At 41.6% G+C, this 27,671-nt stretch overlaps 2 protein-coding genes and 1 non-coding gene across 3 annotated transcripts; all 3 read right to left on the bottom strand.

Moving 5' to 3' along the window:
• Positions 1-12,018: 12,018 nt before the first annotated feature.
• LOC115755314 lies at positions 12,019-13,046 on the bottom strand. Its single transcript, XM_048284366.1, has 3 exons — positions 12,964-13,046; positions 12,295-12,877; positions 12,019-12,090 (listed from the first exon to the last, which is right to left on the bottom strand). The coding sequence occupies exons 1-3, from the start codon at positions 12,972-12,974 to the stop codon at positions 12,019-12,021; spliced, it is 666 nt and encodes a 221-aa protein (XP_048140323.1). The 5' UTR covers positions 12,975-13,046.
• Positions 13,047-25,167: 12,121 nt separating this feature from the next.
• Positions 25,168-27,142, bottom strand: LOC115755294 (probable cysteine protease RD19D). The gene is given in 5 exon segments (XM_030694616.2): positions 25,168-25,495; positions 25,830-26,073; positions 26,238-26,357; positions 26,597-26,687; positions 26,689-27,142. Coding segments are annotated over 5 exon segments (1,110 nt in total). The 5' UTR covers positions 27,069-27,142; the 3' UTR covers positions 25,168-25,220.
• On the bottom strand, positions 26,484-26,556 carry TRNAV-UAC. The gene has a single exon. It is a non-coding gene; the product is annotated as a tRNA-Val (tRNA).
• Positions 27,143-27,671: the final 529 nt, after the last annotated feature.

Below are 27,671 nucleotides of genomic sequence, written 5' to 3'. Positions count from 1 at the left end.
GAGTCTCTTGTGTAAACAACTTTATATGTTACGAGGGATTGTACAATTTTTCTCCATGAATTTTGACTCAATGGATGAATTCAAATCTCGCTGGTAGAGGGCGATCATATTTACATCATGATTGACAATGGAGGAACAAGTCACTTTTCGATACAAATCACTCAAAAGACTAACGAGAAACATGGAATGCATAGTAAAGATAACACCTTCACTTAAAACATGACATATATGGACCTGCGACATATCGAGCACAACACAGACCTATGTCTAATAAAACACGTCTCACTAGGTGTATGTAACATTATAATTCCTGCATATTTTAGATTGCCCGATTGATTAACTTCTCACCTATTGTCGCCACACATTCTCAAGCACCTGTGAGAGAGTGCCCGAGAAAATAATTTGTACCCTCTTGGTAAAGCTTACATGGTCCTTTTCAACATTCATTGTGCAACACGTGGCAATTGTGAGGCCGCTTGCCAGAAAATTTTGAAACCCGGAGAAAATATTAGGTAGTCCAGCCACGCCCTGTCATCGTGCGCCCCGACAAATCGAGAATGGACACTTGGCTCCACGTCAGCCGAATGGAGCCCACCGGCTTTCCGCACACAAAATTCTATTTTCCTATTTTTCATTAAAAAGTTTCCTCCTTTACTGGGCATGCCCTCATTAATTACCCTATCCATAGACGGTAGGCCTGCTTTTCTCTCTCCTCCTTTTCTCTTTCCGAAGAAAGAAGACCGCTCCTCCTCCCTCTCCCGAACGAGTTCAAAATTTTTGGATCTCTCGTTCCCTCTCTGCTCAATCGCTCGCTCCGTTCTGGCCCTCATTCTTGCGGACTGCTCCGGCGCTCAGCTCGCTCTCTGCTTCGGCCTCCGCTCCCGCCCTCTGCTCCGTCGCTCGAGGGCTCTCTGCTCCGGCCCTCGTCCTCGCGCTCTGCTCCGACGCTCAGCTCTCGCTCCCCGCACTCCGCTCCAACCCTCGCTCTGTTGCGCGAGGGCTCTCTGCTCAGGTGCTCGATCGCACTCTGTTCTGAGTTCTCGTTCCCGTGCGCTGCGCTGGATAGTTTTGTCCTTTTAAATACTTCGTTGTTCTTTTGTTATGATATCTTGATTTGGAGATGGATTGGTGGACCATGAAGCAATGAATGGAGATCTTAAAAAGCTCCCTAATTGTTGTACCTTTTTTTTCTGTTTTTGATGGGTAATTACAAGAACTTGGCTATTGAGTTGGCAATTTTGACCGCGAGTGTCCAGTGTTGGTGATTTTTGGGAGGTTTGGTTTGTCTAGGATGTCACTGAGTTTTTAGTCCGAGGCGAAAAGAATGGTTGGAAAGTTAGCATAGAACCACGGAGACAGCTTTGGTTAGTCCGAGGCGAAAATGAATGGTTTGTAATTTTGGGGATGATGTCGAAGGCTGGTGCGATGTTCTCAGCGTCCGCTGCCACGAGCTAATATGTATTTCCGTCCAGATCTGAGTTGGACACGTTTGTTAGTATCTAATACCCTTTGCAGAAGGCCCATAAGTAATTTTAGTGCACTGTTCCAGGCCTTTTTGATTCCCTGAAAGACATGTAGGTCTTTAAATGAGATTCTGGAGCACGTGCCATAGTAGAAGGAAAAATCCACTGTGAGACTCACCTTACTAAGAATTAGACAGATCTGGAACGGTATAGTCGTGCAAATACTATCGAAATGACTACTGGACTGACATACATTCAGAGTATGGAGCAATCGGCTGGAGAACAAAGTACAGATAATTCATTGAGGGACTTGTTTGGTTTTTTTTTTTTTTTTTTTTTTTGGCTTTTGTGTTCGAGTATTTCAGTGGAAGTAATTCGATTCGTGAACCTAATGTGGCCTAATTCATGAACTTAGAAATGAGCTATCACTTATAGTGTGGTTACGCTAATATCTGTAGGTTCTTGTTGCTTGATTGATTAACAGAAATCTTTATGTTGCAATTCATGTTGGATCCCTTGTTTCATTTTAGTAAACTATTCCAATGCTTAATGATAATGGTTTGTTGTCAATAGATATTGGAGTACCATAATAGATCCCATGGAAACATTTTGAGTCAAGTACAAGTTGCCAGACTTTTGTTGACGTGGGATTATTCAACATAATATTTATACATGTACATTTTTTTAGTAAACTTGCCTTTTCTAAATATGTCATTTTTTTCCTTTGTGTAGGGGTCATCAAATTCTTTTCAGCATCCTGGGATGAATGGATTGAACGATTCCGAAGGCATAGACAATGCATGATCGCACCATAATTTGTCGAGAGGCAAAATATAAAAGCACGGTCATTGCTTTTTATGCTTGTTAGAATTCTTTTGTCTATGTGTTGTTTGGGAAGCTTGATTATCGACTCTAGAATCGCTTGTGGAGGACACTGATTGTGACCGGAAGGGTAATATTTGGCCGAAAAAGAAAAAATACTTTTGAAACAAGTAAAAGCAATATATAAGACGAAGTCATGGAGGCAAATTATTCCATAATGATTAAAGTTGATACTTAATAGATAACAGGATAGAAGAATAACGTAAAATTTTCAATGCTAATTTGACAAGCGATACATTGAGAGGATCTCTACAACACTAGTTAAATGATTTCTACAAATTATGTGATTGAACAAGCGGTTTGACTCCTAATCCAACTCCAAGACAAACTCGATCTAAGACCGACCCCAATGACCACCCTCACGCCCGCATTGAACCATGAGAGCTCTCCATCTTCTCCCACATTCCTCGCATTACGGTTTGAGGTCCGAGTATGGGTACTCCTCCAACTACAAAAAGCCATCCCAAAAGCTATCCGAAGCTTGAAAAGGTGATTAGCGGGAAAGACGGGCTTTCTATTGCGTTTAAATTAAACGGTGGATGTGTACCCAAAAACAGAACTCTTTGATATTTTGATCAGCATCCAACATTAACGGTTTATGGGCACGCCTACAATGCTAAGTACTTCACAATAGCATACCCGCAAAAGAAGCGCAGAGGCAACATCTTTCCGAACTCGGTTGACGAGTACACTGGAATCGTATGTAGCATCCCATAAAGAAGCGAAAACAAAAAAAAAACCAAGCACTTCCTAGCAGAGATAACACCAAATAAATGAATATTTTCCCTAGAAAGCTCCAGCAAGAGAATAATCTTAGCAATGCGGTCACTAACGGTTCGATTGGCAACGGATTGTAGAAAGTATAAGAGTTGGACATGGATGTGTTAAAGTACAGTCATTTTCTCAAAACACAGCAGAGTGCGGGAGCGAAGTCCGGAGCAGAGAGCGAGCCGAGCGCCGGAGCAGAGAACCCTCGAAGCGTCGGAGCAAAGGGCGGGAGCAGAGGCCCGAGAAGAGTGCGAGCCGAGCGCCGAGGCGTATCGCGGGAATGAAGGTCGGAGCAAAGAGTCCTCGAGCGACGGAGCAGAGGGCGGGAGCGGAGGCCGAAGCGCAGAGCGAGCTCAACACCAGAGTAGTCCGTAGGAATGAGGGCCCTTAACGGAGCGAGCGATCGAGCGGATAGGGAACGAGAGAAAAAATTTTGAACTCGTTCGGGAGAGGGAGGAGGAGCAGTCTTCTTTCTTCGGAAAGAGCAAAAAGGAGGAGAGAGAAAAGCAGGTCTATGAATAGGGTAATTAATGTGGGCAGACCCCATAAAGGAGGAAACTTTTTAATGAAAAATAGGAAAATAGAATTTCGTGCGCGGAAAGTCGGTGGGCTCCATTCGGCTTACGTGGAGCCAGGTGTCCATTCCCAATTGGTTGAGACGCACGGTGACGGGGTGTGGCCGGACTACCTAATATTTTCTGACCGACCGTCGATTCCACTCTGCTCTTTCGGTCTCTCCCGACTCACGATCGAGAAGCCCTACTCTGCTCTCTCTCCCCGTCTCATGCCCAGCAATGACTCTCCGCTCTCTTTCCCTCCCAAAGCGACTCGCGCCCTAACGAGAGACAGCTCGGTCCGTCCCGGCTGGGAAAAGGTGAGGGTGAAGTGCAATGAGGACAACACCATCGACAACCTCAAGAAGCTCGCCGCCGCCCGGACCGGCACCCGGGCCGACAAGATCTATGTGCATCCCTATCTAAATGGGCAACTAACTGCGTTGCTTATGCGAAATGATTGGTTTATTGTGAAGTATCCCCTATCCATCCCTATTTATCAGTCTTTTCCAATATTATCCTTACCCAACATAGGTGACATGATCAACAAACAAACACGGCACCCACCACCGAGCACATATTTTTGTAGTATATGATGAATTATCTACGCCGATTGATCTCTAACAAATTCTTGTTACTTGCGCTACGATTTCTAATGTTATCATGATATCTCGAAAGTAGTCGCACAACAAAATCAGTTCTATAATGTCAAGATATCTTGCAATTTAGCTATATCCTGATAAAGCAGAGCATTGTTAATTGTGGTAGACTTAAATTGCATTTAGGAGAGACGCTCCATATCTCTATCCGCCTGACTGATTCGCAATGAATTGGCATCAATGATAAATACATATTAGATGCCACATTGGATCCACCAAGCTACTGTTGAATTTTAACAGGGTACCATCGAGGTCAAAACGCAGTTTCCATAGTCAAGTTTTTTATAATCAGAGTCATGACCATTTGGGACTGCAGAACCGACCAGTAGATAATTCAAGTTAAAAGAAAATAAAACAACTGCAATCTTCAAACACTAGGCCCGCAATGTGGCTCTAGATTCGGTGTCTATAAAGCACATAAGTTCCTCCAACTCCACATCAAGCATCTTATTCTAACTATTCAGAGGAAGGAGATGAGGGCATCCATGCAACACTCCATGCCGATGAGCTTCTCACCAACACGAACCTTTTAGTGGTTTCTCGGTGACTGCAATAAGCAACGCGAAGACTTCAGAAAGAATGTAACACGCATAGAAACTGAAAGCATAAGAAATTGTGATAATGCATTTATCTGTTTCATCAAGGACCACACCTCTAATTCCTCAGATAGATCCACGATAATATGGAAAATAAGGTGTAGAGACCTAAAGATGATGACAGCACAGCTAAAAACAAAAGCTCAACTTCATTGCACCTATACAGAAGACTTCTCTTCTAGATTCCCCACTGTTGTGCTTTCTTTTGTCTCTTTTGCTTTCCCAAGGGCTCTTCTCAAGCCTAGAACTATAAATAAGTTGGTCAAAGTGAGCAATAATACGGCACCTCCGTGTAACCAATCTACATTAGATACAGGAGTACCATACTGCACTTTTGCTGTCCCATTTTGCATGAAGATGAGGTAAAAGTTAACATTAGACATCAATATATCCTCAAGAGTTAATACCAATTACGGAAATCAAGTGAGAAACTACCATATATTCCAGCAGGGACTGCTTGGTTGAGGTGGCACCATGAAATATGAGATGAAGAAATCAGTCCAGTGGGAAAAAGGCCAAACAGAGCACGGCAAAATTAAACTTCATCAACTGAACAATGTATCACTCAACCAATTGATGTAAGAATCCTAAGGAAGTTCATAAGCATTAAACATGCAATAGTCCAGAAACTACTGGTGTAGCCAATTACAGCAGTTACCCAAAGAGGAGTAAATCGGCATGAGAAAGAAAGGAAAAAAACTGAACTTCATTAGTTAACAATAGGGATTGGGAGAACACTTTAAGTACTAAAACTTGTATTAGATGGTGAAGCAGGCTAGAAGCTCAACATTCGAAAAGTAATCTCATGTTAGCTCAAAAATCAAAATGCAAAGCACATAGCTGACTATAGATTAGTGTACACCATCACTTCGTAAGTTTACTAATGCATATACATACATATATGTAACACACAAATGTGTACCCATTTAGATAGGTACACACATAGATAAATAGGGACGGATATGGGATACTTCACAATAAACCAATCATTTCGCAGAAGCAATGTAGCTAGTTGCCCATTTAGATAGGTACGCACATAGATCTTGTCGGCCCGGGTGCCAGTCTGGGCGGCGACGAGCTTCTTGAGGTCGCCGATGGTGTCGTCCTCATTGCACTTCACCCTCACCTTTCCCTAGCCGGGACAGACTAGAGCTGTCTCCGCTAGGTCGCGAGTCGCTTTGGGAGGGAGAGAGAGCAGGGAGTCATTGCTGGGCATGAGATGGGGAGAGAGAGCAGAGTAGGGCTTCTGGATTCTGAGTCGGGAGGGACTGAAAGAGTAGAGTGGAATCGGCGGACGTCGAGAGGGAGAGTGAGAGAGCGAAGCGTGAAAAGCGAAGAGAGAGAGAGAGAGAGAGAGAAAGAGAGAGAGCACGTCGCATGAGTGAGACAAGGGAGGGAGGGAGAGAGAGACCGTGAGCGAGAGTTTCAAATTTGGTCTGCCAGGTGGGTCCCATGAGACACGTGTCTCACGCCGAGTAGGTCGGCCTTTCCCTTGACAGTGGAGAGAGACGCCCGCCGGTTTCAAAATTTTCTGACAAGCGGCCCCACAATTGCCATGTGTTGCACAATGAATGGTGAAAATGGCCACGTAAGCTTTATCAAGAAGGTACGCAATATTTTCTCAAGAGTGCCCTGTTTTTTTTTTTTTCTCAGTTGCCCTGTTTATTTTCTTTCTTCTTTTTCATTTACACGGCGATGATCCTCAGGCCATTGGTCACTGCAAAGAAGAAGATTAGCAGGCTAAGGCCGATGATGCCAACCATGACGTAGACAGTGGTAAATGTGAACTTGCTTGATCTGGACGACGTCAACCGTGGCCAGGAGAAGCAGCAAGCACCCGAGCAATGTCCCATAGATTGACAAATAGAACCCGATGAGGCTCGGCCTCTTGCATCCTGCTTCTCGGATGTTCCTCCGAGTTGTGGGGGCCCACGTTTCCATTCTGTTCTTTGTTTAGGGCATCCTGCTTCTCGGATGTGTAGAGGAAGATCTTGACGGTCTTCGCGAGGACGCCGGAAAAGATGAAGCAGCTGAAGGAGGCGATCTCAAAGCCCACGAGCTGCTTCCGTGAAGCGGTGTCCGAGTTCACAACTGGGGTCATCGTCGAGGCTCTTAACTTGGCCCGGCTGGCCAGAAGAGAGGCTGAAGAACACTGCAATAGTGAAGAGGGAGTTGAGGCTTACGACGTCGTCAAGCACCTTCTGGAAGTACTTCTTCTCGTCCACTTGCTCTTCATCTGTAAATCGCTTGCTGTTCTTGCCGTGGGCAAGCAAGAGAAGGAATATTTGCAGAGAATGAGCTCAGACAATGAGTGTGCGTGAGAGAGAGAGAGAGAGAGAGAGAGAGAGAGAGAGTTATACCTGTCAGCCATGAGCAAGAACTAGATTGAGGTTGGAGAGGAATCTTTCGACGGTCTGTTATCGGAGGATCCAATGACAGTGTTGGTACTTATAAGGAGTTGATGATGATTGAGAAATGTAGACTTATATGAGAATCACTGCCTCGTTCGGTTTGATAACAGTTACCTCTCATAACTTTTACTCCTTGAGTGTTTTGTAAAGCACTTTGTGTCGCACAATTACTCTAGAAATAACTTAATCAAAGTTGACATGATAAATGATACTCGTTTGAAAAATTCGCTCGTAGCCATCGGAGGCGATCTTCCAATGACAGACCAATGCTTCGTCCATAAGGGATTGGTTGAGAAATTTAGGGCTTGGTTTGGACACAACAAATTACATCGTCAAATTCAAGCATGTCCCACTCAGATTAATCTAGAGAGCCGTACCCGTCGTCCCCCCGGAAGAGTCTTGTAATGTATGTGGACAAGACGATTTAACCGTATACATATCTATGTTAAAAGCATTGATCGTATCAAATGTGAATAATGTGGATAGAAACTCTCGATGCTCTTAGACCACATGTAGTGATTAGATAAGAGAAAGTTTATATCTTTTTTTCCGGAGATGAAAGACGATAACATCAGTTTTTGTCAGTCATACAAAGCCGTTTTAAGGAAAATGGCAGTTTATCTCTTGTAACTCAAATGTAGATGATTAGGAAATGACATTGTGTGTTCAGTTTCTTATCCACATTTGAGAGACGACAACCTTAGTCTTTATTAATCGTGCAAAGTCGTTCCAAGGCAAGTCAAATTAGTACATCTATCTGTGTGGGCTCAGGGCTACCACCCACATGAAAAATGCTTCGTCTTTTTCCACTTTCTTATTTTACTGGGACTTATTTAGTAAATTATGCTGGCTGATGAGAATTCTGCCAAATATAGTCGCTAGTGATTTGTTGAACGCACATTGGAAAAAGGGATAGCAATGGCTCTTGCACCATGTTAAAAAAATCCAACACAAATGCTTAAGCTGATAAGTGGAGAAAAATCACATGACTATAAAGAATATTTGAAACTAAGAGATGTATGACAATATTTCAACACTTCCATGAAAACGTCATGATTGGTTGCCTCTTTCTCCACAATTAATCGGGTCAACCTTCTTGTCACATCAACTCATTGTTGTTGTTTTTTTAATTCTAAAGCAAAAAACTAAAAGCCAAAAAACATTTGATACTCACCACGGGCATGACGTGTTTGGTGAGAATCAAACCCTTTGCCGCCGGCGTAAGCCACAGTCAAGGGTTCGAAACTCTCCCAACACATTTCTCGGACTTAAGTGAGGGGCCCTTGCTGGTGGGCTGCGGGGCCAGCTTCCCTCCAGGTATAGTCGCCATCGGAAAGGGCGAAGCTCGATTACGACCGGCGGATTCTGGATCATAAAAAAAAAAAACATTTGATGATTTCTTATAATATATATGGATAGGCGTGATTACGTGTTCTTCTATGCATTAACTAACGTAAGAAGAAGGATGAAACACACCTCATCAATGACGCATGTAATCAAATGCCTTCATGTGAACCAAATCACATTCAAGTTCTATTTGAAAATCTTCGACTAATGCGATAAAACGGGTATACTCCTTTTTATTCGTGGAGGGAACTCATACAATAAACATGATCAAATTTTTGAATAATATTATTGGAATCAAGCCAACAAAGTCGTCAGTCCAAAAGCTACATAATTGAAGGTTCTAGGTATGATGGAGAAATTGCCAAAAAAGTCATAAACCTATTGCAATTGTACTAATTTAGTCCATACCTTTTGCATTTGTATCAATTTAATCCGAATTATTGTTTAAGAACAAGATATTCTCATGCCTACTAGAATTATTCAGAAGCGGGAATGAAGCAGAAAACTTCATAATCAAAGCATTTCAAGTCACAAACTATGTTAATGCATATTAGAATGAAATTTCATTTTCGAGATATAAAATGAGCGGAGAAAGGAAATCAAGTTGCATCATTCAACAATAACTTATAATCAGAGGAACTTTGAATTTAGGAAAGCTACCAACTATACAGAACTCATCAACTAACCACCGTTGGAAGGGGTATCGAAACAGAACAATATACCTTAACCGAAACACTGCCCGACCCGACATATGACCCAAAATCTGTATAATTTCCTGAATTTAAGTGATTACCCGATCCGAACAAGACCCAAACCGAACATGCTTGAAAGTTCGGGTCGGTTCGTGTTTCGGTGTGGGAATATTGTTCGATTTTGACACCCCTAATCAAAAGTGCTTGGCAAGGATTGGTAGCAGACAAAAAGTTACTGGTCTGAGAGAGGCAAAGTTGAAGAGGAAAATCGCCGACAAAGGTCTAGGTGATCACCGGGAGCATTCGGTTTGTTGGAAAACCTGCCAACAATTAAGTGCAATCGTCTCGGTGTTAGGCAGTGAGGCTGAATTTTATGCTTTCACGGGCTTAGTTCAGATAATTCAATTAGGCTAAGGGCCTCCCTACTTAAGTCCTTTAGCTCCAATGTAATATGCAATTCATGTGGGCTTGCAATAATGCTTCTATAATGCAAATGCAAGTTATTAAAATTTTTGTTTAGGGGTCGTGGTCGAATCTTAATTTTCTATAAATGACTAAGTGGATCGTCAAAAGTTAGTTGTCATCCCTTGATGTTCTCCTATATTTAATACAATTATCCAAAAAGTCCTAAATCTATTCTACAACTGTCAATTCAATTATTTATTTTTCAATTTTGCTAATAGTATCCTCAACCTTTTGACGAAATTTTAATATAGGCAACCACGATATTTTTTAATATGAAATGATAGATTTCTCCATTTCCACAAATAAGTAGAAGGTATACAATTTTAAAATGTTCCCTAAAGATGAGACCATATGCTCAAATCCCTCCAAGTCTCTAAAGACTCCAATTATAATCATTAGGTTTCTCTTTCTTTCTTTTTTTTTTTTTTTTTCTGTTACGGGTAACAGGTTTGGAATAGAAATCCATTTGGTAAAATATTTTCAATATTCTATTTCTTGGATAAATTTTTAGCCAAGAAATAGATTTAGAACTGTTTCGCCAAAAACAGGTTTGGAACTATTTTGCCAAAATTTTTCTATGACAAAATATTTTTCACCGAAATTTGTTCTTCAGCTTGTAAATGTGATAAAGAGTCATGTGGTGATTCCGAATAGGAAAGATCCAGATAGTTAGAAAATCAACATGCGAATTATGAAAAGATTCCAATATAATTACACAAACGTGATCCCAGCCCGAGTTTGACTCAACGGAAAGGCTCGATGGGTACAATTTAAAGGAAATTAATACACAAGAACTTGGATGAAATCATACAAACGTAAATCAAGCTAAAGTTTGACTCGACAGAATGGCTTGGTGAGCACAATTTCTACCAAAATAATGAACCAACGCACCCAAAACTATGCCGGAGTTTGATTTGACGATGGAGCTTGGATATGCTTTGACAGTACATCGAAGTTTGACTGGACGGCAGAATAAGAGGGCAATGGATGGAAATCTTAAAGCTTGTCAATGGCTGGTCGAATTACTATGGCTCGGTTTGTCGTCTAAGTTGCATTGATACCGACACGCAATGCGACGCGACACGATATGCTAACACGTCATTTCTAAAAAAAAAATAGAGAATTCTAACACGTTGGGACACATTGTATATTGAATGTGTAATTTTGTATATACATGATAAATTATCATGTCAGCGGTGACTTTCTTCTGGTTCTTCTATAAGGGATTCACAATTTGTTTCTTTTTTTTTATATTTTAGGCTGGGTATATCAATTTTAGGGTGGTGGCTATATGACTTAAGTATATAGATTGTGATAGATTACATATTGACTCCTAATTTTTTGAAAACGTTTAAAATTGACCCATGGATGTCGAAATAGCATGTCGGGATGCTAGAGTCACGTGCCGCCGATGTGTCCAAAGTGCTCTGACACCTGTTGATCACGTATCGGTCGCGTATCGAAAAGTGTCAATGTTTCCCGAGTCGTGGTTATGTCTATCCTATCTGTCACGTGTAGTGCACTAAAGTTCCAATTCATGATTGTCGATAGTTTCAAAAGAATCGTCGTGCTTACATATGGTGACACACAAGCGACGAACATCGAATTCACCTTTTGAATTGAGAGTCCATCTACAAGCCTAAGAAATGCGGTGGCCTTGGTTTTAGATCTCTTGAATTGACTAATTTAAAGATGTAATCTTCCGCATTCGGGCTGTCAAACCTCCTCTAGCCTTTGATGGGGAAGATACTCTTTCGTGGGAGATGGCAGAAGCGAACTTTTTCTCTGCTAAGTCAGCGGGTGAGATAATCAATGAAGCAAACAATCAAAGAGTCTGATAGTATATGGCCCACGATTTGGAAGTGGACCTCAACATATTAGAACATTCCTCTGGTTTGCAGCTCACAAGTGACTATTTTCTGATGAGTTAAAGCCGTCACAACTTGGGAAGAAATCTATATTGCTTGAGATATGAGTCCCATGTGGAAACAACTTTATATGCTCTAACGGATTGGGACAATTGTTCATAGGTATGGCTTGAGTTTGTCACACAATATTTAGGAGAATTTTTCTCAATGAATTTCGACTCAATGGATGAATTCAAATGTCATTGGAAAAGGACAATCGAACTTTCATCATGATTGACAATGGAGTGACAAGTCACTTTTCGATAAAAATCACTCAAAGACTCACAAGAAACATGGAATGCAAGGTAAGAATAACACCGTCACTTAAAACATGGCATACATGGACCTGCGACACATCAAGCACAACACAGACCTACGTCCAATAAAACACGTGATCACTGGGTGTACGTAACACGATAGGTTCTGCATATTTTAGATTGCCGATTGATTAACTTCTCACCTCTTGTCGTCACACGTTTACAAGGTTCCCTATATTTTTTCCTTTTTTCTCGGTGCTCTGTTTATTTTCTTTGTCCTTTTTCATTCGCACGGCGGCGATCCTCAGGCCGTTGGTCACTGCAAAGAAGAAGATCAGCAGGCTAAGGCCGATGATGACAACCATGACGCAGACAGTGGTCAATGTGGACTTGCTGTGGCATGAGAGCCGGCCAAGCTTGATCTGGACGACGTCAACCATGGCCAGGAGAAGCAGCAGGCACCCGAGCATGGTCCCATAGATTGACAAATAGAACCCGATGAGGCTCGGCCCCTTGCGGTAAACCTTCTGCTTCTCTTCTTCCGAGTTGTGGGGCTCCTCGTTTCCCTTCTCTTCTCTGTCTAGGGCATCCTGCTTCTCGGATGTATAGAGGAAGATCTTGACAGTCTTCACGAGGACGCCGGAAAAGATGAAGCAGCTGAAGGAGGCGATCTCAAAGCCCACGAGCCGCTTCCGTAAATTGGCGTCCGAGTGGCAACCGGGGTCATCGTTGAGGCTCTGAACTTGGCCTGGCTGGGCGAAAGAGAGGCCGATAAAAACTGCGATAGTGAAGAGGGAGTTGAGGCTCACGACGTCGTCAAGCACCTTCTGGAAGTACTTCTTCTCGTCCACGTGCTCTTCATCTGTAAATCGCTTGCTGTTCTTGCCGTGGGCAAGCAAGAGAAGGAATATTTGCAGAGAATGAGCTCAGACAATGAGAGAGAGAGAGAGAGAGAGTCATACCTTTCAGCCATGAGTAAGAACTAGCTAGAGGCTGGAGAGGAATTTTCCGATGGTTTGTTATCGGAGGATCCAATGACAGTGTTGGTGCTTATAAGGAATTGAAGATGATTGACAAATGTTGACTTACTTTCCATACCTGTTGACTTGATGAACCAATTTCATTTTTATTTATTTGTTTATTTTATTTTACTATTATCTACTTCCCACCTAACGAGAAAATATTGCGTACCCACGGGGTGCCAGCACATTTTTACTTAGGTCCATTCATTTAACGACACGTGTTTAATGGGCCCCACATTTCAGACTTTTAAGAAATCTCTTCCTCTCTGACTTTCTCTCTTCCGTAAATACCCCTTCCTCTTTCTTCTTCCTCTGTCTTCCTCACCCACCTCCCACGGTTCCCCCCGGCCCCCCACCAGATAAGCTCGGCGGCGAGATGCTCGATCTCCGGCATGCCGCCGACTTCTTACTCCCCCGTACCAAGATCTCGGCCTCTGTCGACTACTCTGCAGAGATCTCAGTGGAAGGAAAGGCCGACTTCCATAATCCATATAAACCCAGAATCGAATCGCAAAGAAAATATGAACACATTCATACATGGCAACAAAAATCAAAGAAAAGATCTCTGAATTATTACATTTTCTTCTTTCGCGAACGATTTAGAAAAAAAAAAATATATTCGCACAAGGCCCCTCTCTCTATCTCTGAGGTGCATTGGCGAAGATGATGTGGGAAGACGCTTTTCCGTCGGCGAGCCCAAGCAAGAGTCTCCCTTTAATTTCAACTTCTTCTCTCTCCTATCCAAACCCAAGGTACTACAAGTTCCTGGACCTTGTCGATGGAGGAATTCACTGTTCCCAGTGTTTTGTTAGGGCTACTCCTTTGCCTTCGCTTGGTGATTCGTCGGAGACGACGGCGAAGGTGATGTACGAGGCGGTGGCGTGGTTTCTTCACCACAGAGCAGTGCGTCATCGCAGGCGTGAATGAGAAGGAAAGACCGAGTCGCATAAACATGAAGATTTCGGCCTCTGTTTCTGAAGGAAAGAGAGAGCATCGGAGAAGGCAAATGAAGAGAGAGAAGGTGGGGGGGTGTTTACGGAAGAGAGAAAGTGAGTGAGGGAGGGTTTGCTGAAAAATCTTAAATTTGGGCCCCATTAAACACGCGTCGCTCAATGAATCAACCTGGGTAAAACTGTGCTGGCACCCGGCGGGTACCCAATATTTTCTCCCCACGTAACACCCTGTATTAAAAAGTGGACATGGGTAAAGGTGACGAGACTTTATAAAAAGTTAGGAAATTTTTGAAGACTCCTTTGGGAGACCATAAAGGCTAATCAAACTTTAGTTTTCCTTTGGAATAAAGGAGTCTCTCACTTTTTTTTATTTTTTTGTTTTAGCATCTAATGGAGATGTGATGTGCCCACTAGATGCTGATGTTGCACCTTATGGGGGGAATTATGATAAAAAAAAAGTTGTTATAAAAATTTAAAGAACTTGTTAAAAAAAAACACACACACACCCAATGGGAAGACCACATAGATTGTGCAACAGCTGGCTTGATTAATTAAGCGTAATCCCAGGCGTGCAAAGACGTTTTAAGGAAGATGACAGTTTGTCTCTTCCAACTCAAACGTGAATAATGTGGGTAAACTTCCAATGCTATTTGGCCAAATATACTAATTAGAGAATGATATTGTGCGTTCAAGCTCTTTTCCACCTTTGAGAGACGACAACGTTAATTTTTATTAATCGTGCAAAGTCGTTCGAGGCAAGTCAAATTAGTACATCTAACCACGTGGGCTCGGGGATACCACCTGTTGACACCTAAATTTTGACTATCTTTTTAGTCATTTATTTTGCATAAAAATTAGGAATTAATTTTAATTCCTACCAAAAATAATCAAATCATTTTTCATATTTATTTTTAGCATCATATTGCATTACATTGCATTTACATTAATCGGATGGGCGGTGAAAAATGGATTCCAATCGAAGAGCGGTGGACCAAAGCTCAAAGAGCAGAATTCGACTAGCTAGGCGGCAACTCCGAAAAATTCATTAAGGTCTTGAGGTCTAATTTGAGTTTAAACCAGCCCATTTAATGTTTTATTTGGGAAAAAGCCTTTTAATTAAGGATGCTCATTAATTGAGAAAAAGACTTTATGAAATGGAATATTTTGTCTCTGGATCAAATTGCGATTACACGAAGTTAAGGGACTACTTCGTAATTAAACGAAAGTCGTGAAACCCTAGTTTGTTCTATAAATAGGGAGCTTGTTCACAACACGACGAGGAGGAGGCCACTTTATATGATAATACACGGCCATTAGAGAGAGAATACATTCTCCGTACAGGGTAGCACTGGGACGCCCATCGCTCATGAGGATGCCTTGATCCCAAGAAGCCTTGTTGGAATTTTTCTCCTTTTCCTTGCAGGAGACACACAGCCAGAATTGGGAGGCAGATCCGAACGGTGGTATTTGGAGTCTTCAAGATCTGTACACACAAGAAAAGCCAAAGGGAAAAAGGGAAAGAAGACAAGTTCTTCACACTAGAGATGCATGTGTTCCGAGACTAGGAGAAACGTCCACAGTCTTTGCTTGAGCCACACATTGAATCGACGACTCCATCAATTCTGAACGAGATCTCGAGCCGGCGAATAATTTCCAACGATACCAGCAATTTTCGCCACTCTCGGATTAGCTTTGGTGTATCTCATTCCTTTTGCGAGGTTATTTGGATTTACTTTTTGTCCTTTGTTTTTATTTTTGTTGTCTTGTAGGACGCCACATACAATAGAGCCCACTATTTTCTGTAATTGATCAAAATCAACCCACTTGGATTTGGCGGTGGTCAAAGAAAAGAAACAGAGAGATCCGAGGCTGTAACACAAGGAGACAAAAGGACAAAAAAGGGGAGCTAAACTTTCATTAGTTTCACAATATTTGCGCCTCCTCATTGTTCTTTTATTTCTTTTATCACTTTCCCACGTTTTGCTCACAGATTCCACGTGTAGAATAAAAGAAAGAGAGAGGGAAAAGATCTTTGGCTAAAGATGAAAGCCTGAGCGGTGGACGATTATGAAGAATTTCGTCAAACACGGGGAACTAGTCTAATTGAATATCCACGAAGCATTGAACATCCCTCGGTCATGCAACGCGTCCGGTAGTTGCTTTGACAAGTCCCAAAAAATTATTTTCTCTTTGCTCACAGGTGTCCTCTCGCGATTTACTCCTCAAAGTTCCTAAGAAGTCCATGTCGTAGTTGGTGTCATTGTGACGACTCCACTTGAACAGCCGCAAACGAAGCTGCGAGTTCCTACTATGAGCTGCAAGTCCCCCATCACCAATCCGCAGCGGCCACCGTTGCTAGCCGCGAGTCGACCGGTCCAGTCTCGATTCAAAACAGGAAATCATTAAGTGAATATTCAAGATTCGGTAAAATTTTATCTAATTTTGATTTCCTGATATCATTGCCTATTTTTGAATAAGTTAATATCCATGTGGATATTTGAATATTTGATTGAGATATCAAGTTCGAGCATATTTTTCTGAAAAAAAATCTAAATCTAAATTAGGAAAATCGTTTTCCTAATAGGCAACGTCTATGTCAAGTTGAACAATCTTACCCGTTGCCATTCGGGTACGATCTTCCGACTTAGTAAAGATGGGAAGTTAGCAAATTTGATCTATTGCCATTTAGATCCAATTCGCTATCTTCATCAGCCAATTTTAGATTTTGAGTATTTTAATTTTCAAAAAAATGAAGATGGATATCCGCGATTTCTTTCTCTTGATTGTTATCCTTTCGTGGATAAGGATTTTCTTTGATCTCGAATGGTATCTTTATTTTCGATTGAATCCCATGAATGTTAAAGTTCCTTAAAAGATTTAGCAAGATATGGTTTTCTTAGAAAGTCCTATCTATTGAATTTTTTAGTAAGACAAGGTTTCTTACGAGTCTTATCTCATTTGATAATCTGGGACAAAATTGAGTAATGAAATCCTTCATGCATATCTTGTCTTGGCCCGGGAATTCAAAGGAAAATGAATGAAAAAGGTCATCTCATCTTGTGTTGTATGATTCGATGTACATCTTGAATGTCACATGCCATCCTCATACACATTTTCGAATTTTATGCTTGCATATCCATTGCATATTTTTGAATATCTTATCTTGCATTCCATATTTTTTTTTTTTAAAATATCATTCGTATATCGTGCATATCCATATCTCACGTCATATATTCTGCATATTTCATATATCTTGCATATCTTGCCGTATCTCATGTCATTCATGCATATTTTTGCATCATCTCATATTAACATGTGATGTTTTGAATATCATTGCATCATTTACCATATTTTTCAAAATTCGCACATTCATACATCATATTTCCGAAAATCACATGTTGCATTTCATATAGGCTAGGCGTAAATTCTTGTCTTGCATATTATATCTATTCGCATGTCACATGTTCACTTTCTATGTCATATTTGCTTGCCTTACATTTTTATATCATTTTTTTTAATACGCCATAGTCATTCGCATGTTCGTATATTCATTCTGCAATGTCGCATTTTTGCACGTCACATTTTCACATATTATATATTTGCTTGTCCATGTTGCATGTTATATTTTTCCATGTCATTTTGCATGTCCTTAGTACCATGTTTAGGATATTCACGCTAGGTTAGTCTAATTGCATGGTTAATTTGCTTGAATAAAAAATTGCATGCTCGTATCTCATGCTTGCATGTCATCATTTTTTTTTTTTCATATATTGCATATTCGCATATCATATTTTCACATGTCTTATGTTAGCATCTCACATATGCGCATTTAATGTTTGCATATCCCAAGCTCGCATATCATATGTTTGCACGTCTTATCGCTCGTATGTTATATGTCTAATTATTATATCACGTCATATGTTTGTCTCTTATATGTTACGTTTCGACATGTCATATTCGCTTTGTCATTATGCCATGTCATTCGCACGTCATATAGAAAACATGTTTGGATTCGTTCATCTTAGGCTAATTAATTTTAATGCATGGGTCATTTAATTTAAATTGCATGTCTTTTAAATTAAGCATGAACTTTCGCATACGGTTCTTGCATGTTGAATCTAATTGATTGCATATTCGCTCTTATGCCACCCTCGTTATCTATGTCATGCATAGTTAGAGTAGATTGCCTTGCATTTTACGTCATATACGAATTAATGCCATGTTATCTTGCATGCTTTAATTGATTAGTTAATTTTTGCATATAGGTTAGTCTTGCATGTCATGCATTGCATCCATTCTAAATAAATGAAAACATAAAAACACCTCGTTTGAGCCTAAATTCAATCAAGCTTGAGTCGTCGATTTAGGACATCTCATGGAATTAAGGTACCGAAAGGGCATTAGCTTAATTAGTTAATGTAACCAAATCCCCGAATCCTTAATCTCTGGTTCGTAGGAATAAAATAGTTCTCCCGCTATTTTATTTAAGTATCTAACCAACAACCTACCAAAAATGGTTAGTGGCGACTCCAAATTTTAAATCATTCTAATTAATCAAAGTTGCAATTTGGTAGGGCTTGGGAGAGTCCGTATCATGTTAGTCATTAAAATTAGCCTGATAATCTATTAGCTTAAATCTGATTTTTAGGTTACGACACCACCCACATGAAAAATGTTCGGTGTTTCTTCGATTTCTTATTTCACTGTGGGTGAAAAGATCCTTGCACCGACCGTTCGCGGAAGTCGATGCCAAATACATGACAATTGTGGACTTATTTAGGAAGTTAAGTTGGCAGGTGAGAGCACTTTCCAATTTTTCAAATGATGTGATGCTCACCCTAATGTGTGGTTGAGGTTTGGTCCAAGAATCAAAGTAAGGGTGAGCACGGTCTGGATGGGCGGTTCCCACCCTAGAATCGGGAACCACCCACTAAGGATCTGATCCAAAAAATTGAAATCGAGAACTGCTCATTGATTCCACGGATCCATCCGGGAACCGGACCGCTTGTCTAAGATCGGGTGACTCCATGGAACTCGTCTCAACAAGCTTCACCGACCAAATGGAGATTGAAAATTAGAGATTTGGTGAGTAGATTGAAGATTATGGATTTGAACTTATGGCAAATGGAGATGACCGATAGCACGAGAGAGAGGTGATGAACGGCCAAAGGCGTGGCCGTGAGTTGATGGGAGTTGAGGCCGTGAGTCAATGGGAGTCAAGAGACGAAGACGGAGACGAAGAGACCGAGGTGAAAGTGAGATACTAAGAGTCCGAGACGAGAGCGAGTAGAGACCAAAATGAGAGAGTGAGAGTTAGAGACGAGATGAGCAAGTTTCAGATTAGGGAGTTAGTATTTTTCATTGTTTAAAAAGAATCCTAAGTTATATATAACCGGTCTGGTTTGAGTGAGCAGATGGGCGGTTCCACACTTGGAACCGAGAACCAGACCAGTACCTATCGGTTCCCTTAGAAACCACCGGTTCTGGGCCGGTCCAATCCGGTTTGGGGCAAGGCGGTTCCTGGTTCTTTTCCACACACTAAATCGAATTATTGAAAGTATATCATACTTGAGAAGACCAATTAGAGACCTTGAGAGATTTGAGCATATGATCTCACCTTTTGGAAGCATGTTCAAATGGTATAACTTCTACTTATTTGTGGAAATGGAGAAATCTGTCTATTTCATATATAAAAAAACTATGGAGATTGCCTATATTGGAATTTTGTCAAAAGTTTGAGGACTAGATTAGCAAAACTGACAAGTTGATGATTGAATTGACCGCCACACAATAATTCTACGACTTTTTGGATAATTTTTTGAAATATATGAAAGCATCAAGGTTAGACACCTAACTTTTGGTGATCCACTTAGTCACTTATTGCATTGAAATTAGATATCGAACCCTACCCCTTAACAAAAATTTTATTAATTCGCATTTACATATTAGGAGCATTATTATAAGCCCACATGAATTGCATATTACTTCGGAGCTAATGAACTTAATTACGGAGGCCCTTATTGTAATTGAATTATCTGGAGTAAGCTCGTGAGAACATAAAATTGGGCCTCCCTCCTGATGCTTAGGCGACTGCACTAAATTTTTGGTAGGTTTTCCGGCAAACTCAATGGTTCCGGTGATCATTTAGACCTTTTCCAGCGAGTTTCCTCTTCAAATTTGCCTCTCTCAGACCCGTAACCTTTTGTTTGCTACCAATCCTTGCCAAGCACTCCTTGCCATGTCCTGTCTGATCATCGTCTACCCATTGTCGTTATTGTGAACCTCGTCGCCAGTCATCGTTAGGTCGATGTCCAAATTTGGTAATTGCCTAAACTAATCTCAATTTGGATTATTCTACTATAATTATTCTATTTTGATTTTTTTTTTTTGGTCATATTCTATTTTGATTTGACTTGGTGAGTTTTTAGGCGTTTTTCCATACAGGTATTTTCCCTTTTGAATCATTGGATATAATGGAGAATTCGATCTTTTAACACCTGAGATAGGATTCGCTATTGCCGTTGTTTAATTTTTTGATGTGGTGAATATCGATATGTGGATTTATATATTACGTTACATTTATTTAGGGAACATTCCTACAAAGGAGATATAATTTTTTTAAAAAGAAAAAAAAATGAATGCTTTCTTTACTGTCCGACAAGATTGTCGTTTATTTCTTACTATAGATCCACACACTATCACCGCGTGTTTTGCATAAAACACTCATTAATTGAAATATCATGGGGTGGTTAAAAATAATGACAGTACACTCGGGCCGCCGGACTAGTGGCTTCCACAAAAAAAAAAAAAACATTGCATTTTCTGCATATTGCATTCGCTTAGTTTCCTAATCTAGAATTGAATATTTTTAGGAACCATATTGGATGATAATGGAGCTTTGCTCTTGCTTTGCTTGAGTCATTAAGGTTTTTTCCCCTATTTTTACTAATTTATTGTTTGTTTGGATTTATTGAGTGTTTAATTAATTGATTGTTCATTCACATGATCCTCTCTCACATTTTAATGGACTAGGATTAAAACTGGCCAAGACCGCTTGCAAAATCTCTTTAAAATAAAGAGAAATAGTGCCGAAAGGGCATTAAATTTATCTAGCATAACCAAGTGTACCAATGAATTCTCTGATTCATAGAAGTAAAATGTTCTCCACGATTAAACCCAAGTCGACCAGTAATAGATTAATAGCAACTCCTAAATGAATTAATTTGCATGTTCAGATAATTCAAGTTAAAACTTCAAAGTAGCAATTGATAGGACCTGTGAGAATTCATACTAAGCGCGAGCAATTGTCTCATAAGAGAAACTTTTGTTCCCGTACAGCAACTCATTAGGTTTCCCTTGATGGTTCACCTCGTGAAAATTGACGACATCAAGAACGAGGCTTCAACCTCATCTTGTGCTAACAAAAGTCGTTTTTCTAAAACCACTTTTGTGACCTAACAATGACGTATGAAAATATATCGGAAAATTTTTTGCATATGGTTCCAATCAAAAAAAAAAATTGCATACGGTGTTTTAATCTATTTTTATAGATTAAATTTTGCGATTTTTCACTTACATTGATTACAATTCTTTCATATTATGTTTTATTATACATGGTTTGAAGGAATGTGTGTTCTTCGGAATAATATTAATTGTACCTGGTGCATATGAGCCCAACCCACATCAACCATTGGATCCGCCTAATTCAACGGTTGATGTGAGTTGGGCTTACGTGATCAATATCGAAGTAATACTAATACTCTTTCTACAAAATCGCCGACCGCCATCGGCCACAACACTTGCCAACCTCAATCGCTTGTTGGCACAGCCTCCATATCTCTCTCTCTCTCTCTCTCTCTCTCTCTCTCTCTCCTCCAACTGATCCAGTAAGTTCATTTCTCTCACTTTTAATTTGTGATGCTGCCATTTATTTCAGTATATGATTGTAAATTCTACTTTTCGAGCAACTATGGTGTAAAATGACTTACTTGACAGATAGGTGTTCGGATGCACAAAATTCATATCGCTGGTATCAATAATCACTGAATTTCCTATAGACCATGCATGGTCCAGTTTTGTACACTACTTGCTAGATATGCAAATGACATGCTCGGTTGCTGCTAGTTGCTCGATCTTCTCATGCTTTCCCCATCGGCTGTTGACCATAGCTATGTGGCTATTCTATACGGGAATGAAGCATATCCCACCTCTTACAGGCTGTTTTCTTCTGAGGTTTCCAGTCACGTGATACACCATTTTGGGTTCCCGACTTTGGAGCATGCTTATTATTGCTTGGGAGTTCTATGATGATCTAGCTTAGAGGTGGGACTCCCTCTACATTCGTTGCTACATCAGTTGGTCCCTCTCCATATCCTGATGACTACCGGTTCGATGCTCAGGAGTTTATTCCAGCTGAGGCTGCCTTTTATGCTGCTGTTACTTTTGTTTATGCCCCGGTTCCCTTGTATTTAGCTCTTTTATGCTCTTTCTTTCTGCATTGTTGCTTCCTTCTATTTCGGCAATATGTTTAGCCGCTTTTGTTCCCCTCTTGGTTGGCTTTGTCTTGGATACATGCGTCCAATACGCTGATATGTACTTTTGCAACCAGTTCACCATTGAACCATCTCCGGCACCGATGATGCCGATCATGGTTCATGAATTTTGTGTCCGATTTTTACTTGTACCTACCCTTTTGAAAAGTCCAATACACTCTTACCTTACCAAAACAAAAAAACAAAAAAAAAAAATAATCACAAGGGTTCTCTATGTTTTTTTAGCTTCCATAGGTCACAGGACGATGATGCCGAAGTCGGCAGTGATGGTTAGCGAATGCCACACGTCGCACGCTGTTGGGTGCTGACTGTGCACCGACAGAGAGGCTCGGCGACGTGGCGGATGACTCGACATGAACCTAAGGCGGTATCGCGCTGCACGACACTAACGAGGCAAGTCAGCATTGACACGTCAAGACAATGTTAGTGTGGACGGGCACGTGTCAGTATTTGCAGATGTTATCTCCATGACGTATCAATCACTGCTGCCGACATTATCTTGATGACGTATCAACTAGTGCTAACGTTGACAGCCAACAGTGACGTGGCGATCGACGTTGGCGTGGTATCCCGCTACGGCAACGATATAGTGGCGGTGACATGTCAGAATCCGACAACGTCGTTGCGGACATCATTCGACTTGCATCAGCAGAAGTTGTCCGGTGGTTGTGACGGGCAGGTGAGAACGACAGAGAGGCATTGAAGATTAATCGAAAGGCACAGAGGTGGCGAGAGGGACTGGGATGGCCCATCGCTAGGGGTTTTTCCGCGACCTATGTGTTTTCTTGGCGCACCGATGAAAGCTTTGAATGATGAGTTAGGTGCCGCATGCTAGCAGTATTCTAACCTTGCTTCAAAAGTATACAAATAATCATTGAATTTACAAACTTAGGATGCCTTGGAAAAAATGAGTAATTATTTTTGAAAAAAAAAAATTGCTCAAGTGCAAAAATCAATGAATGAAAAGAATTTCATTACCTACGAAAAACATTTTCTATTGACTAATTTTTCCAAACGATATAAGAAATCATTTTTCGAAAAATATTTTTCAAATCGCTCATTTTCCGAGAAATGAGTGCACCCTTAATAGTAATTTTCACGATTTCTCAGGAGTTTTTTTTTTTTTTGGAAAGGGGGGGGGCAACTTTGATGTGCAAATTTGCATGTTTGGCATCCAATCAACGAAGCTTCCAACCATAGCGGTTGGCAATAGCTAATGTTGATCTTAAGACTCCTAACCCAACAATTGAACTGAAGGTTTCTTCGTATATAGTTTCGGCAATTTCGGGCGAAAATAGGCGACATGGCGGTGCTTCGGACAAAGGTTTAGGATCGTATTGACAATTCAATATCATCGATTATAGTCGCTAGTTATTTTTTGTATGCATCATCACGAGAGGGATAGCACCGGCTCTAATAAAGTGATACTATGTTAAAAAGTTCTATTCAAAAATTTAAATTGATAAGTGAAGGAAGAACACATAAATATAAAGAGCACTTAGAGCCATCAAACGATGTGAAACAATATTTCCAACACTTGTAAATGAACACTTCATGATTGGTACCCTTTCTCCACAATTACTTGGGTCGCCCATCGTTTTCACATGCCAACTCATCATTGTTTCTTAACTCTATAGAGGAGAATTAAAAGTCAAAAAGCATTTGATGTTTTGCATATAAAGTTCTCATTTCTTCCATTCGGAACACGTTTAAAGTTCCTAAGTTAGATTCTAGTTTCTCATTTTTACTCAACGCTCTAACGTAAATAATCGAGCGGCAGATGTTTCAGTTTATACGAACATAACTAGCTATATTTCCTAGCACCAAGTAGGATGGACGTGGACTTAAGCTTTAATAATTAGTTAGTTGTTTCCTAACTTAATTAACATTTTGTAGCGCATATCAAAGTCATGAAGAAAATGAGATTAGTCGCTAACATTGTGTTAAAAGTTTCTATAGGATGGGTAGAACAGTGGATAGAACAAAACACAAGCCACAAAAGAACGAACCACTATCTATTTTGAGAGAATGTTCATGCGATGTCGTTTAGGCAAACCAATGGCCTTAGAAGTCCACGTGGAACTCATTTTTAATATAAAAAGAACATGTCAAGAATTTATCGTCGAAAGCTCCTAAGTGATCAATTTTTTTTTCCTATTTCAATTCCTATTTGAATCTTGAACGACGAAACTTTTGACACTAAAGCAAGCGCTATACGAAATCTTTGACATTTCTAATGTCCTTATGCGTCATTACTTGTTTATGAAGCTTCTGTCTGTCCTATCTAAACTAATCTTGAAATTCTACATTATTTTGACATCCAAGCTCAGATTCATTTCCTATAAAATTCCTAATATGCATTCGCTCTCTCTCTTTCAACATTTTTCAGTGTCAAAAGCTCATGATTGATTGGTAGACCTCCAATGTTGATTGGCGTTTGATGAAACTTCTCAAGAGATGAATCTCATGAGTTCCACACAATCGTTGGGAGGAGATTGTCGTCGCAGTTATTCGTCTGGTGGGAGAGAGAGCACGGGGAAGTTCGCCGTCGATGGAAGCGGCAATTTATAGCGATGAAGCTCAAGATACGACAGTTCAAAAGGATGGAGGACGATGTTAAAAGTGCGCATGCGAGATGTTAAAACAAAGGAGTTCGGTAGCAAGTGTAAAAGGAGAGAAATGAACACAAAGCTCAGCCCGGTGCCTGGGTCACAACCGCGGAAACCATGGTGTTCATCCCGCACATCCCGTGCCCCCGGCAAAGCCGGTAATAGCCGTGCTCTCCCCAGCGCTTCCCCCACGAGTTCTTCATGACCCAATACGGTCTGTCGCCAAACCTGATGATGGAGAACCCCTTTGCCCCGTAGCCGACGAGGAGCACCCCGTGGTTGACCCACCTCTTCCCGCAAATGATCGGGCACGAGACTCCCCCGATGTAGGTTTGCATGAAGACCGCGTTCAGCCCCACTGTGATCAGAAGCAAGGACTCATCAATGAAGCTGTTCACACAGCCAGTTCGACAAGGCCACTGGGCCCAAGTGAGTTCACTCATCAAGTTGACAATTGAAATAATTCGAAAGAGACATAGCATACAGACAATTCCTAGCCCATAACAGGAATATCATCCTAGTAAATTTGAAGACCTTCCAAGAAAATTATAATCAGATTGCGATCAGACATGAACCGTGCTAGTCATGGAAAAAACCTACCAATACCACCAATGTGGGTTACATTTTACTAATGTGAGAGACCTATAGTTTTGCCTTTAAATGAGCTTAATACGGTTCCAGGAATTCCGAACCTGCGAGGGGACCGTGCTTAACCAGATGCGCCGCTATCTGGTCCTCGTCGACGGGGATGGTGGTGAAATTCACAACCCGGACGGCTATCTTATCGGATTTGAACTTGCACTCCCCGCGCTTCCCGGTGTAAGGGTACGAGCTCTCCTCTTCCAACCCGCCCGCCTCGATCAAGTACCTGTACGCGTTCGTCATAAGACCTCCGCCGCAGCCTCTGTCGCACGCCGTCTTGTCCAACAAATCACACTTTGAACCGGAAAAAAAAAAAAAGAATCCCAGGACAAGAAATACGAGTCGAAGTAAGGATTTCGGCAACTAATTCAGCGTACAATTGACAATACCAATCGATTGATTTCACAGGACTTCTCTTCGACAGCATTTGGATCTTTCAATCGGAGTTAGGAGCTAACCGTGCTATCGCAGTCGACGAGCTGCTGCTCGCTGAGATTGAGAAGCTTCCCGGTCGCGATGAAGTTGGCTCCTTCGACAGCTCCTGTAGTGCTAAAGGCCCAGCAAGAACCACATGAACCCTGCAAATTCCCACTTTAGATATGTTGATGGAAAAGTGACAACAAAATGAAAAGAGTAAACACGAGAGAGAGTTTTAAAAAAAAAAAAAAAAAGACATTATTTCAAGCGAAATTTGTGCAAATTGATGTTGCTGCCCAGGATCGAACTGGGGACCTTTAGTGTGTAAGACTAACGTGATAACCACTACACCACAGCAACACCAGGCTACCCGATTTGCGTCAACAAAAGAAACACTCACTTGCTTCTTGACCTCAGTGACAGCTCCCTTCTCTCGCCAGTCGAAGCTCTCCGGCAATCCATTCACCTCCTCCTCCGTCGCCACCGCCGCCGGGGAGACGCCATTCAGGGAAACCTAGGCCACCTCCGCCACCCCTGACGCCGGTGTAAAGCCTCTCGAACTCCTGGGGGGAGAGGTCGGAGAATGGGGTGACGCCGTGGACAGCTGTGGGGTCGAGGGCCTGGTGCTCGGCGGCCCGCGCCAGGTTGGCCGCGAAGATGCCGAGGCGGCGGGAGTACTCCTCCCGGGTGGAGTAGCTCCTGTCGTACTTGCGCATGAAGATCTGGAACCTGCGCTCGGTAGCGAGGAGAGGGTTGTGCTCCGTGAATTGTAGGATGGCGGACGGCGAGGACGAGCAGAGGGTGAAGGAGAGCGCCAGCGCGACGAAGGCGACGGCGCGAGATGGGGGTGGGTTGGGTTTGGGCAGCGACATGGTTGCTGACTTGCTGATCTGTTTACACTCAAATTCAATCGGAAACTCTTTCCATTACAGAGTAAAAAAGTTTCTCCGTCGCGCTCTTCGGAGTGGGAAGGCCCCAAGCAGATGCGGCGGCGAGGACACGTGGCGGCCATGCACGAGGGGAGTGACTCCAGCAAAGCCTACGTGCTTGAGCTGCTGTTGCTCCACGAATCTGTTCAAGGCTTTGACGTTTTCCTAAGGAGTGAAGCGAGTCAGAAGGGAAAATTTCTAGCAGCGTGGATAGAATGTGGCTCCAACTAATTCGCATCGTCACCGTCGACGTGGCTAGTCCCAGGAACACACGACTCACTCTCCAGCTCCGCAATCTTCCCTCGATCTTAGGCGAAGTAGATTCGACCGTATGGTAACATAAGATTGATCCCGACTCTACTTTTGTTAACATTAGGTGGATCATGACTTCTCGGTAAAATCACGAACCGGCTAATCGGACCAATAGAAACTGGTCTATTCCCGAGTTTTAGAGTGGGAATCAATTTCGACGAGTAGGTTAAATATCAAATCTTCGTGTGTTTCTTATTCTATACATTCGCGCGATCCTGCAAGATTTCCTACCCT

Source organism: Rhodamnia argentea, chromosome 8 (assembly GCF_020921035.1).
Source record: "Rhodamnia argentea isolate NSW1041297 chromosome 8, ASM2092103v1, whole genome shotgun sequence".
Lineage (NCBI taxonomy): Eukaryota > Viridiplantae > Streptophyta > Magnoliopsida > Myrtales > Myrtaceae > Rhodamnia > Rhodamnia argentea.
This window is presented reverse-complemented; position numbering and strand designations above follow the sequence as displayed.

Excerpts from the sequence above, each read along its gene's own strand:
- LOC115755314 (XM_048284366.1), bottom strand. Across the intron at positions 12,091-12,294 it reads ACGGCCTGAGGATCGCCGCC|GTCCATGTATGCCATGTTTT; the intron begins GTGCGAATGAAA and ends GATGTGTCGCAG.